Here is a 13,676-nt window from a genome sequence, read left to right on the forward strand (position 1 = left end):
GGGGGAAACAGTGGTTTGGGTTCCGATGGCAGTTGTTACGGCTGATTAGACACCAGTATGGGAGAGAATAGACATGTTGTTATGTCATGAAGGCTAACTCAGAGCAAAAAAAGTTTATTCTACAATAGAACATCGGAGGAGTAAATGCAATTAAAATGTAAACAAGAAATTGTAAACAAGAGATAGCATCCCTCTCTTTACTTGACTAGTAAATAGTCTGTACAAACTACATAGATATCAAAGGTTTCATATATGTACACAGCCAACATAATATCAAAATATATTTTATTCTGGACCTCTTTCAGATCTGATTCAAATTACAGTTGTCAAAGCAATACAATGCAAAGGGAAACTGCAACAACAACGACAACAACAAAAATGTGCCTAGAAAGGATAAAAGGGTCATTGGGGACAAATCATTGTGATGTGGAACCAAAGTACATTGTGAGTGTAATTAACATGGTCCAGGACAGCAGAGAACATCTAGATCAGTCTTCCTTACACAAGAATCATGAAAACTGAACAAGAACGTTCTTTAACAGGTACAAAAAACTGTCATGGGCTGGTTTACACTTTTACAACAGTTTTAAAGTTAGCTGGATAACTAAAGAAATGATGCAGACATTTTAATCCAGTGCTATAGGTAGGCTCACAGAATTAGACCCAAAGGATTTGCCAAAATCAAAATCAGAACATCATAGCTACAATGTCAAAGTCAGGAAAGAAGAGAATTGCTTCTGTATTTAGGGGCCACAGAGCCACAAAACGCAGCCTGTGTTTGCTTTTAATGAGATGGGTAAGTACATCAGACTTAGATACAACATGCAGAATGTTTCCTTGAACTTATGCAGAAACTCCAAAGAAAACATCGTGAAACGGCTTACTAGGAAAAAAAAAAAAAATATGTATATGCCCTAGTTATTCACCCTGCTTCAACACTGTCAACGTAAAGGCAGAAATAAAGAATGCTATTAATACTTGAGAACTACCGATATAAGACATCAAATTTCTAAATCAGTGTATTAAAAAAGTGAACACTTCCTCTTTTTTCTCTCTTCTACACTTAACTAGAATCATGTTAAAAAAAAAATGGATAGAATGTGACACTTCAGAGCTACTACCGGAAGGAGTCATTTGTAACTTCCCTACGCTCTCCTCCTTCCATCCCTGCTGATTCAGAAGGAAAAACGAAAACAAACAAACAAAAAACCAACCAGGGTCTCTTGTAGATTTGCTGCTATTCCCCAAAATGTTGGCATTTGCTGCCATGCCACAATGTTGGTCCACTGAAATAGAATTTCTGTGGAAACAGTCACCAGTGATTCACCAAATGCAAGTACCACCCTTAGCATGTGAGGATAAATGCAGGTTTTGTAGAAATGTACAATGTGCTTAAGAAGATGAAAACGGTTTTGAAAAGAGTAAACGGCACTGCATTTGAGATTTATTTTTCTGCTTATCTAGTAAAACGTAACATTTTTGCTCACATAAGGACAGTCATTTGTGATTCCTTTAAAATAGCAAAAATGCATACTCCTCTTCAGGCCTCTATGCGATAATAGTTTACATTACTCTTAACAAAATCATTCTACATAAACAGATAGCTCCTTAAAAATAGTACTCTCTCATTAAATCTAATTTGACAGAAAGAAGTTTAAGGAAAAAAGGAGTGCTTTATAAGTGAAAAAGTACAAATCTTTGGCCTTTCTCTTGACATTTCTATATGTCAAAAAGCAAAAAACCTTCATGTAATTCAATCTAATAATTACTTTTTGCACCATAATTTGTTTTTTACACCACAAAAGGAGGCACTTTCAGTATCTGTAAAAGGTGTTTAATCCTAAAACATACTTACCTAGAGAATTATTAATTAAAACAGAATTCGATATACTCTAAAATCTATTAAGAAATTAAAAGTTGCCACTTCTAAAAGTCATTTGAAAGTCAATGATGGTATCTGATCAACGACAGAAATGGGGATCGAACAAATAGAAGGAGGTACAGGGATTTCCTACATGGAGAAGAAAACAGATCTTCCTGTATGAAGTTTAAGAGTGACAGCTGCTCGCTCTTTATTCTACTTTAACCAACGAGTACTCTATGCATTCAAGTTTTCCTTTCTATTTTTCCTCATAAGTTTCTTACAGTAGCTTATACAACAACGATACACAATGAATACCGTAGGAAATCTACTGGAATCCGTTGATCTTCAGGAGTAAGTTCTTAGAAAAAAAGGAAGGAAAAATGAGCCAAGGACCTCAAATACAGAATTGTGCAGGCGTGAAACCTGGTCTCCTACAATCAAGTTACTGCTCAAATTAGAGGCAATCTTACTTTTGTCTACTGGAGCAGCATCGTGGCACATCAGCAGGCAATGATGATGTTGAGAACAGCAGCAAAAATAAACAACTGTATGCTCATAAAGAACCCAACCCTACAAAATGGATACCTTTCCGATAAAGTTTATACTTAAAAGACCCAAGACTTCAGGATAATAAAGCTCTGTATTTATAATCTTTTATATGTCCTATTGTGGCTATTATGCTTACGTAAAATAGCTAAAGAGAAAAAAAAAAAAGAAAGAAAAGGTGACAACACCATCAAAATGTAGCTGTCTACTTTGGCAGCTATACTGCAGAACTTCTTGACTATCTTTTAATCAGCTGGGGAAAAAAAAGTCAATAACTGTATGCAAATGAATAAATTGTCCATATCAAAATACAAAAGTACTATCAATAATCACCTCTGACTTTCAGATTTAAATTCAGTGCAATTGACAGATGCATCACTAAAGGAAAATGCAGCTTAAATCTACTCAAAACATTTGTGTCTATTCCTGGGAGCACATTTAAAAATTATTGCACAGATTTTTAAATTTTTATTTATTTTTTTTAAACAACAACAGAGGTCAACCATAGATGTGGACCTCTAGCAATAAAAGCAGGATTTCAAGTGCCAGATACTCAGCATATTAGGTTTCCTACATAAGTCACAGGGTAATAGTTCTAAATATCTATAATGTGATCCAAAACCCTAAAAACAGCTGGCACAAAACCATCGTGAATGACTGCCTCTCTCGATGTGAATTTTTAAAAATATTATTACAGTATCATAGTCCCCACTAACAATAACTGGGGTACATGTAACAACGTACTGTGAAATTAAGTGTATTTATTCTCTTTACCAATAGCAAATGCTATCCTACCTTAGTAAAACCAAGACTTGCTTCAATCAGTGCTGTTTTGTAGAAACAGCAAAACAACAAATGCTGAAAATCAAAGCTGCATTACTTGGGTTAAATTGGTTTCCACTTCAACTTAAAACATAGGTTAAAGTTTTAGTAGTAAAGGCCTCAAAGTAATTAGTGACGGAAATAGTGTTATAAATTTGCTAAGCTTAATAATAAGCAACTCCTTAATTAAAATCTTTGAGATATAAATTTGACAACTATTCTCTTCAAAATTGACACCTGTGGATACTTACTTACATTAATCACGACAAACCCTGTTAGTCACACATATAAACACGGCCCCGTGCTATCATTTGCGAATTCTGTGTATTTTAGCTTTTAGCTGCATGAACACAAGAAGAGGTTTGCTCTGATACCTAGATCTTTCAGAAAATACTTGATATTATAAACAGAGTAAAAGACATGATATAGTAGTGATTACTAAAAAAAAAAAAAAAAAAAAATAGCAGCTTCAATCTATTTGTATTTGAAAAAAAAAATGTAGTCACAAGTACCACGAATGCAGAATCAGAGCAGCAGGGAGGTTAGTGCAATTATACTTTTTTTGTTTTTGAATTCTGAATCACTGCTATTTAAAAACACCTTGAAGCAAGTCTTTTGTTTTAAAGATTGTTTTTAAACTAAGGTAGCAAACATTTTGCCATGTAATGGCAGTGTTATATGCCATAATCTTGTTTTATATAAAGAAAAAAACATGAGAGATTTTTTTTTAATACTGGAGTTTGGTTACATTACATATTTAAGCTTCTACACAGAATGATGGACACTTTGAGAAGCTAATCCTTATCCAGAAACATTTTAATCTCTTAAAAAACAAAGCAAAACAAACAAACAAAAAAACCCCAAACCTACTTTGCTCCTTTTCACAATAGTGCACATTTTAACCATAATTTAGTTATGGCTACAAAACATCAGAAGATTTTTTTTATGCATCTTCTCTATGGTATTAAAAAAAAATTGTGCCCTTCTAGTCTTTAATTGGCAGAAATATGTCCCCAAAAAGAAACTATTGCATTTAAGCCACATCACCAAAAAAGAACAAAACAAAACAAAAAACAAAAACTAAACAAACAAACAAAAAAAAAAAACAGAGCATAATATCCTTTTACTGTGTGTCTTACAGATTGACATGACCAAAAGTCATATATTTTCATTCAATTTCCAATTCCCCCTTCCACAACATGCACCAATTGAATATATGCTCTGGGAGCCATAAAATGTACCAAACATCTATCTCTTCAAAAGAATGCATTAAAATATTTTTAAGAATTTTTTTTGTTTAAAAGGTGAAAAAAATATAAACAAGAAACTGATTCACTCCCTTACTTCATGCATCCATAAACTAAACCAAAAACAAAGTTTAAAAGCAAGAACAAACTACTGCTGCAAGTTTTTGTAAGTCCATTTTCTCTGTACATACAAACTGCTCAACTACTGAAGGGAAAAAAGAATATAATCCATGGTGTCTTCTGATTCAAAGGGGAGAAACAAGGCTGTCATTAGTATCCAAAAACTGGTACACATATGGGCTGCTTTTATAACGCATATTTCTTTCTGTCTTCTGTTTTTCATATCCAAAACTTCTAAATGCTATTTTAGGGGCACAGCAGATTAGATTCCAGCACTTGGTGAACAGAATTCACAAGCTGTGACAAAATTCTGTCATCTTCAGGGTGCAATTTTGTTTATATACACTGTATGTATATATTTCTTTTAGATTTGGCTGTAGTGGACTGGCCATGGTTCAAGTGGGACTATAGCAGTACATGGGTCAGGGACAGTCATTTTGGCTATGTACACATTCATAGTCGGTCCATGGCTTCCAACTAGTAGCGCTATTTCCGAAGGTCTAACACACAAACCTGTAAGAAATTAAAATAATCAACCAGTGTGTTAAGAAATTCATTGTACGTTTTCAGTTTAACGTTTCTATGGTACGGTTGAAAATCTATTTTTACTTCCTAGTTCACAAAACTGGTAAAGCAACAGTAATCGTGGCACTGGGCACTTAACCAACAGAAATCAGAAAAATCATCTAAGAGATGGAGGAAGCCACCGTGGGCTAACACTACAGAGAAAGAGCCACGGCTAAAATTTTGAAGATTTACTCTCTGTTCATTAAAAAACCAGAAAAAATACACTCAAAATAAGAGCACTTCCTATGTTCTGGACCTCAATGAAAGATACTTCAGATTATATTAAGCTACAGCTTCAGAAAATAGCTAACGGCTAATACCCTCTCCATTTTTCCCTTTGCTTTCAGAGCTTTGGAAGCCAAAACTAGTATTTCTATAAAGACTTGGCCAACCTCATCCGGCAAGTCTCTCAGTATCACACATTCCTCAATGCAGGACTCAACTGCCTCTACTCCCCCTCCCCTGGGCCACCAACACTCTTCTGCAAGGGAGACAAGGTAGAAATAGGCATTACAAATTCAAATCTCTCTCAGAAAGTGGTATTCTTCTATGCTCAATTTCATTAACGAAGGTTTACACATTAAAAATAACTGAATAACTGTCTACTCCCTGGTTATGCAGATACTCTTTTGGCAAACACAGCCTATATTTTGTTTAGAGTATTTGAATGAAATAAACATAAAAGATACACAGCCCTCAGTGTAAAACAAAAAAAAAGAAAAAAAAAATCAATACCATAAAATTTATTTGGAAAAGAAGACTTTGTAGTCACGACAACAATAAACCACATTTATTTACTATGCTCACACACCCACTCCCTTGGAAATACTTTGTTATACTTACTGAACCATCTGATGCACTGGCTCCAACTTTGTCTCCTGCTGCATTCCAGCAAACTTCAAAAATTCCACCTGTTCCCCTATAGCTGTGAACTAGAGCACCTGTCTAAAAAAATGAAAAAAAAAACAAAAAACAAAAAACAAACAGATCCTTAAAAATGAGAACATACATTATATAATTCCAAATACTGAGGTAAAATATTATATGGCGTGATTTCTAACAATCAGAGAGAGAACTTAGCTTTGACTGTAAAATGAATTACAAGTTTTGAAACACCAGAAATTTGATGATCCTTCTATAAAAAGATAATAGTTGCCTGCTCTCAACAGATCTCTCTCTCACACACACATACAAACTCACACACTCAGTTTCTCCAGTATTGATAACTGTTCTTAGTGAAGGTATCTTTGGCCTCTTTGATAGTTAAAAATGGAGTAAACATTCAATGCATGACTTGAAAGAACTTTTGGTTGTTGTTGAAGGACGCATGAGTTTGGCCAATACATAGAGAGAGAAAATTAAGTCAGAATTTCTTTGATAAAACATCTTAAAGAGAAAGCAATAAACCAGTAAAGACAATTTCAGTGTAAGTCTGTTACTTTCTGTTTACAGAGTAGTCCTAAACTACAAGGGATTAAAAAAAAAAAAAAAAAAAAAAAGGAAACCAAAATTATTCAGCTACCACTGAATAATTAAAACTCAGTAAAAAATATATATATATATTGTCCTAGGAAAACTCGTCATTTAACAGGGCTAAGTTCAGAGGTTCTGCTGTGAGAAACTGGAAAATAATGAAAAATACGCTCCTGGTGGTGTGTCCTGACAAAGCAGGATCTCTCAGCTTTATGATAGATAACCCTAGAAAGGTCCAACTAGAGGTAGCAGATCTACCTAAAAACAACGTGGCAGCAAGACAGGGATCCTGTGAATGGCTCCTCAGACAGCCAATCCTATGGTAATTACTAAGCCAGAGGCCTCTCCTCCCTCACTTTCCTCTTCAAAGTCGTTCTACGAATGCTGTGGAAACCAGAGGGCACTGCTACAGCTGATCACATCAGAAAGGTTTAACTGTTTTTTTCTCCTATGTAAAGTTTCTTACGATTTAAAAGATTAATGAAAAACCATGAGTATGGTAGGTCTTGAGTATATTTCCATCGTTAATTAGGAGAAAAGAATGGTACCAACAAAATCTGAAATCTGTTGATGCACAGGAAGTAAAATCTACAGGATGGTATGCTTTGGGGTTTTAAAAAAACAACTTTCTTCCAAAAGCACTTAGCAATTTCTAAGCTCAAATTAGGCTATAACTGAACCAAAAGAGCATGATCAACAAGCTGGAGCTATACCATTAACAAAGCCCAGGGGATCATCAGCATACTTAAATCTGTGTGTGTGTGTGTGTGTGTGTGTGTGTGTGTGTGTGTGTGTGTTCAGACCTGACTTCAACAATTTACCTGTGAAATGCTTAAGTAACATCATATGGATGACAATCCAAGTGAGGAAAGGAAAAAAAAAAAAAAAAAAAACAAACAGATTTATATATGACAAAAAGACAATGACTGCACTAAAAACTCACCAGATGCAGTTTACTGTTTTCAAAGTTTAAAAAAGTATTTTCTTGATACACAACAGTGATACATCTAAGTGGTATGGATAGCTGCTCAAATGCCCCTAAGAGCCTACAGGTACCCTCCATTAGAATCCTCTACTTCTGTACCCAAATTTCACTTAAATTGGTTTTCTCACAATGGTGTAAATAAGTGACTGAAAATGTACACAACAGATTATCGACAGATTCTATCTAGAAAGTCTCTGTTATTAAATCACAACAAAAAGATTAGAGAAAAGCCAAGGGGGACGTCTAAACTTAAAAGTAATAAGAGAGCTCAGAGAGGTGGGTGGATTCAGTCTCAATATGCCGAAATTCATAATGTTCCAAACACGAGCAACTACTAGTAAGTAAAAGGAATATATTTTTAAAAAGATATCATTCCTGATTAACAATAGGATCCATAAGGCACTTCAAAATAAATTAAGAAAAAAGAAGATATTCACAAAGAAATTATAAAACTTTAAGGAAGGGGAAAAAAAGAGTGAGGGGTACCTATATAGTTATTAAAACTATGCTAATGATGAGGTATATACAAACACATCTATCGATGCAGTACAAGAGAAGCTATCAACCACAATAGTAGGAACACGGTGTATGCATATGAAAGAAGTGAAATGATCAAACAGGCAAAGAATACATAACAGCCAGTATTGAGACAACTGGCTATCCACTGGAAATACAAAATTAGATCTCTACCTCACATTAGGTATATAAAAATCAATTCCATGGGAGTTAAAAATATAAATGAAAAGAGAAACTAACAGTTACCTGTAGGGGACCAAGAAGAAAATGGGAGCCCTAAGACTTCCCAGTGCATACACTTTAGAGTTCAGGGGGGACCATCTGAATGTGTAACTTAATTAAAAATTACATGTAACAATGATGATTTATGCAAAATAGTCCAACTATGATGATCAGCTACAGAAAGAGCAAGAGCTCACAGTGCTTTGCTCTGGGTGCACAAGGACCACCTAAGAAGTGATCACCAATTGGGGGAGGGGAGGGAAGGGAGAGTCAAGTGACTGCTGTTAAAAAACAAAACAAAACAGTACATGGAGCATAAACACTAAATAGGTGAGACGATGAAATAAATTAAACCAGCTGGCTGTATTTTCCGTGTTTTAGGAAAGGATCTCTTGCTCTATATATATAGTATTGTCCCTCCAAAGGCAGCATAGTTTTAAGTTTATTTCTGATAAATCACTGTGTTCGGCCATAAAACCTTGTCCTAACTTAGTACATTTTATTAACTGCTCATTTATAGCTCTTTCAAAGACAAGGCTTTTAGAAAATAAATAAATTACATCATTTATCTAAACAGGCATCTTAAACTCTCACATTTTAGGCCAGCAAAGTGTCGGAAAACTTATAAAACAAGAATCTAAATTCACTTCCAAATTCTGGTCTACATTAGGAAAACATAACTTCAATTGGCTTCAATCTTTATTTGGCTATAAATTCAAAAACAGTACTCACTTAAAAACTAAGAACTGAACTAATGTCATAAAAGGAATGACAACCAAAGAGAAGAAAGGAATCTACACAGGCGAGTGCTTCCTTGTAACTACGAAAGTGTGCAACGATTTAAGTGACAGACCTACCTGTGTGTTCCAGATGTGCACACATTTGTCAAAAGAACCACTTGCCAGGTACCTGCCATCAGGGCTGAAAGCCACACTGTACACAGGTTCTTGGTGTTTTGTCAAAGTATGGATGCAAATTCCTCGGTCTACGTCCCATAATCTAACAGTAGAATCGAAGGATGCACTGAACAAAGGAGGAAACAAGATGACTTTACAAGTAATGAAATGTTCCCACGCCCCACACCCAATCTACAGTTTCGGCCATTTCTAGTAGCTAGCCACGAACCCCTACGAGACGCAGACTGGGCTGTTAGGAAGCAAGTGTTCTGAAAGCAAAGCCATATAGAAGAAAAGGCACCTTAAGAGCATCGCCCAGTCCCTGAACTGGAAAACAAAATGAGCTAAATTCACTGTATTCCTTTGCTCCTTAAATAATTCTTTTATATTGACTGATCCAAAGTTTCGAACAACACACGGACTATATATTTATGATTTTAGTGCTGAAGAAACGTTATTATACCCTGCCTCGATTACTTGAGTTTTAATCAATATTTGATACCATCGGTAAATGTTTGGTAACTCCAGATATAAAAATCCATTAAGGCCTGGAATAAGAATAAAACTCCATGTTTAAATGTTCCCATCAAAAAAACACCCTTTGCAGGATACACTCCATTTCATGGAATCTTTCCTAACTCTGTCATATTTATTAGAAGCTTTTTCTGTGGAAGACTCATAAAAGGAGGAGTAAAACAGAAATATTACCTTGCTAACATAAGGTTGGCATTTGGATTATTTGTCCCTGGCCCTGTTGGACTCCATTTGATAGTATAAATTTCTTTATTATGTGCTTGCAAATCATGGACACAATTGTCTTGTTTCATACTCCATATCTGAGCAAAAAAGAAAAATGTATGTAATTATATTTTCTCACACAGAGGGTACATTTAAAATACTACTGTGCCAATCTAAAATATAAGCAGTATAATCAGAACAATGATTAGAGATCTAGGGAATATCTGCAAAGAAATTAAAATGTAGAATATATTTAATATTTATCTCTCTTTTAAAAATGACAAATTAGCTTTAAGTCCTTTCCAAATGTTCACTATTCTGAGCCCTCAAGACTGAATTAGCTGTAGTTCTAAAATTAACTTTGAGAGCTTCAGATGGTATAAACTTCAACACTTAGTAAGTCCCTTGGGTAATGATCCTAAAATGTTTAAGGTAGTAGTTTTAACACTGTCCCTTAAATAAAAGATGTACATTATGAATTCCTCTTAGGGTTTAGAATAAAAAAATATGTTGTAACAGAGTAGGGCAAATAGATAAGCAACTTGCAAACAGTATATTCCTGTATGACACCAAAGCACAGGCAACAAAAACAAAACCAAAAAGGCAAAAGGGACTACATAAAATTAAAAAGCTGAGCAGCAAAGGGAACAATAAAAAGGCAATTGACAGAATGGGAGAAAACATACGCAAACCATGTATCTATAAAGGGTTAACTCTGAAAATGCAGGAGGAACTCCTACAACTCAATTGCAAAATCCCTAATAATCCATTTTAAAAGTGGGCAAACAGACCGTTCTTCCAGAAAGATATGTGAATGGCCAATAGGTATATGAAAAGACGCTCAGTGTCACTAGCCATAAGGGAAATGCAAATCAAAACTAGAATGAAATGTCATTTCACATCTATCAGAGAATTGCTATTATAAAATAAAAAAGACAATAAATGTTGTCATGGATGAGGAGAAATTAGACCCCTTGTTGGTGGGAATGTAAAATGGTATATAGCCACCATGAAAACCAATACAGAGTTTACTCAAAAAATAAAAAAAATAAAAATAAAAACAGAACTACCATATTATCCAGCAATCCCACCTGTGTGTATTTATCAAAAAGAACTGAAATCAGGATCTTAAAAATGTTTGCACTCCCTGTTGGCTGTAGCATTAGTCACAGAAGTCAAGATGCGGAAAGCATCTCAGTGTCCATCGGTGCATGAATGGATAAAGAAAATGTGGTCTATACATACCATATACAACACAGTGTTTATTATTCAGCCTTAAAAAGAAAAAAAAAAAAAAAAAAAAAAGGAAATCCTGAACTATGCCACAACATGGATGAATCTTAAGGACAAATGCTGCGTGGTTCCATTTATATGAGGTATGTGAGAGTCGAACTCACAGAAGCCAAGAAAAGAATGGCAGCTGCCAAAGGCCAAGGGAAGAGGACAGGAAGGACCAGCTAATTGACAAGTGCAAAATTTCAGCTCTCTAGTTCTACTGTACAACATGGTGCCCATAAATAACAATACTGTGCCGTACACTTAAAAATCTGTTAAAAAAGAGCTCATGTTACCATTATAAAAGTTCCGAAAATGACTCATACAGAACAAATCATAAACTAGCAAAGGAATAAAGTTAAAATGAGTAGAGACTAAGTCTTACTGGAGTTGAAAAGATCTATGTATAGACCTTTAAAATTCGTATTACTGAGCAAAAATCAAGAGAAATCTACACTGAGAGTATTTCTGGCAAAATCATTCAATAAAGACAAGGGGGTAAATCTCGCCAAACACACACACACACACACACACCCCAAAACCCAACTGCCAACAACAAAAACTCCCCACAAAAATCACGTGTGTTTCACCTGTCTGCAAGGAACCTAATAAGTGATAACAAAGCAAAACTGTAATGTGCTTGGATCCTAAACATTTATAACTCCAGGTCAATAACCCCCCAAAATACGTTTCAGACCTTTTTTCACTTGACCTTTCACTTTGACCTGCCACTGTGGACCGCCCCCATGCATCACCTCCCTTAAGAACTGAACACTTTCTTTCCATTTGGGTCATTCCTTCTCAGTTTCCTTTTGGAAGCTCGCTCCTCTTGAGCTGGCGATTGTTGGGAGTTCCTTAAGACTTTCTGTTTCTAAGGTTCCCCTCCTCTCTTACTCTGTATTTTCACCCTGCACAGTTCCATCCAAGTTTGTGGCTTTAAATGACCACCCACTCGCAGAGAATTCCGAAATGTTTATGTCCAGGGAAGAGCTCTTCTTGGAGCATCGGACCCACCTCGCACTCCCACCTGCATGGCTCAAATCACTGTTCAGGTTTTGCATGACCTACTGACTCATGTTCCTTGATCTCAGAATTTGGCCCCGAGACACAAAACAGACCCATCATCTCACTTCTGCTTTAAAGCTCTGACCTTTCATTATTGTTAGGACAAAAAGCTCTCTAATGGTTTCTACTTCAAACTTGTCTAACTGCAACTCAGTAGGCTCTCCAGCCACTGGCCTTCTTCCATGACCACATATGTGCCATACTCTGTTCCGGAAGGTTTTCATTTTATGGCTGTAATGCACGTGCATGCAAAGTAAACTCAGAGACAAAAGCATTAAGAAAAGCCTTTTCACTAGCAATGTGTGCAAGGGAGCTCAGGCTTGAGAAAACCATGTATAACTAAATACACAGCAGGCATTTAAGGAAAAAACCTCACCAGGTTACCAAGGTTACATTTAGTCTGTCCATGGGAGGAAAAGCAGTTTTCCCTCATGATTATTTCATCTGTAAGGGTCATCAAATCTGCAGCCAGTGGCATTACAAAGTCAACCATAAAATTATTTTCAGGAGAGTTACTATGTTGCAGGAAAGGGCTCAAAGCTTCACTAATATCGGACGGAGATAAATATTAGGCTGTTCTTCATCTCAAAATGCTTTTTGTTCCTAAATGTGAGGTGCACACATGCAAGGTGGTAGTTTTGTCTCTAGTCACACTGACAAGAAAAACATAAATTCATGTCGAGCTGTGGATGCAGGCATGTCAGCTAGACCCACTCAGCAACTAAGCAATGCTGTGCTACAGCCCAGCTTCCCAGCAAGGATGATATATATTCACACCACAGAATCAAATTAACACAATCCACAGAATTTCGGTAAAATCCATGAATGCGACGAAGATCTGTTACTTGTCAAATTTTCACACGTGCAAATAGAACTTGAACCGCACCAGTATATGACCTTCGAGAAGTGCAGACAGCATGTTTCTTAGTGCCACAATTCCCACCAAGCGTTCTTTTTGCTATATCTAAACACTGGGAATACTAAGCAAAACAAATAAATAACGATTGACTATTAAAAAGTAGAGTGAATCCTGATCCCGGTTAAGGCGTCGAATGGACGCTAGGACAGATGCTCTCGAGAATCTAAAAATGGCCAGAGCAGCCCTTCTTCAGGACACGGCCACTGCCACTTCAACCCCACTGTTTCAATTACCTTCAAAGTCATGTCATCAGAACAGGAGGCCAGAAGATTGCCAGTTGGGTCCCATTTGATAGCATTTACTTCATTCTAAAGAGAACAGGGCACAGTCACATTTTCACGGTACAGACTGCGTTGCTCTTTGGACATTAAACACACATCCCTGAAAGCCACCTGCTGTATCACTTAGTCATCATAACCAC

General features: G+C 36.0%; 1 protein-coding gene across 13 annotated transcripts in view; it reads right to left on the reverse strand.

The window, feature by feature from the left end:
- Window positions 1-268: 268 nt before the first annotated feature.
- The window catches only part of TBL1XR1 (TBL1X/Y related 1), a 187,478-nt gene continuing 174,070 nt past the window's right edge, over window positions 269-13,676 (reverse strand). For all 13 annotated transcript variants that reach the window (XM_049105833.1, XM_025425643.3, XM_025425650.3 and 10 more), the window contains 5 exons: window positions 13,489-13,563; window positions 9,967-10,094; window positions 9,220-9,385; window positions 6,010-6,111; window positions 269-5,112 (listed from right to left, as the gene is read on the reverse strand). In XM_049105833.1, coding sequence (XP_048961790.1) covers window positions 5,086-5,112; window positions 6,010-6,111; window positions 9,220-9,385; window positions 9,967-10,094; window positions 13,489-13,563 — 498 coding nt within the window. In that variant the 3' untranslated portion in view covers window positions 269-5,085. The remainder of the gene's footprint in view (window positions 5,113-6,009; window positions 6,112-9,219; window positions 9,386-9,966; window positions 10,095-13,488; window positions 13,564-13,676) is intronic.

The sequence above is a fragment of the Canis lupus genome, chromosome 34 (assembly GCF_003254725.2).
Source record: "Canis lupus dingo isolate Sandy chromosome 34, ASM325472v2, whole genome shotgun sequence".
Taxonomy (NCBI): Eukaryota; Metazoa; Chordata; class Mammalia; order Carnivora; family Canidae; genus Canis; species Canis lupus.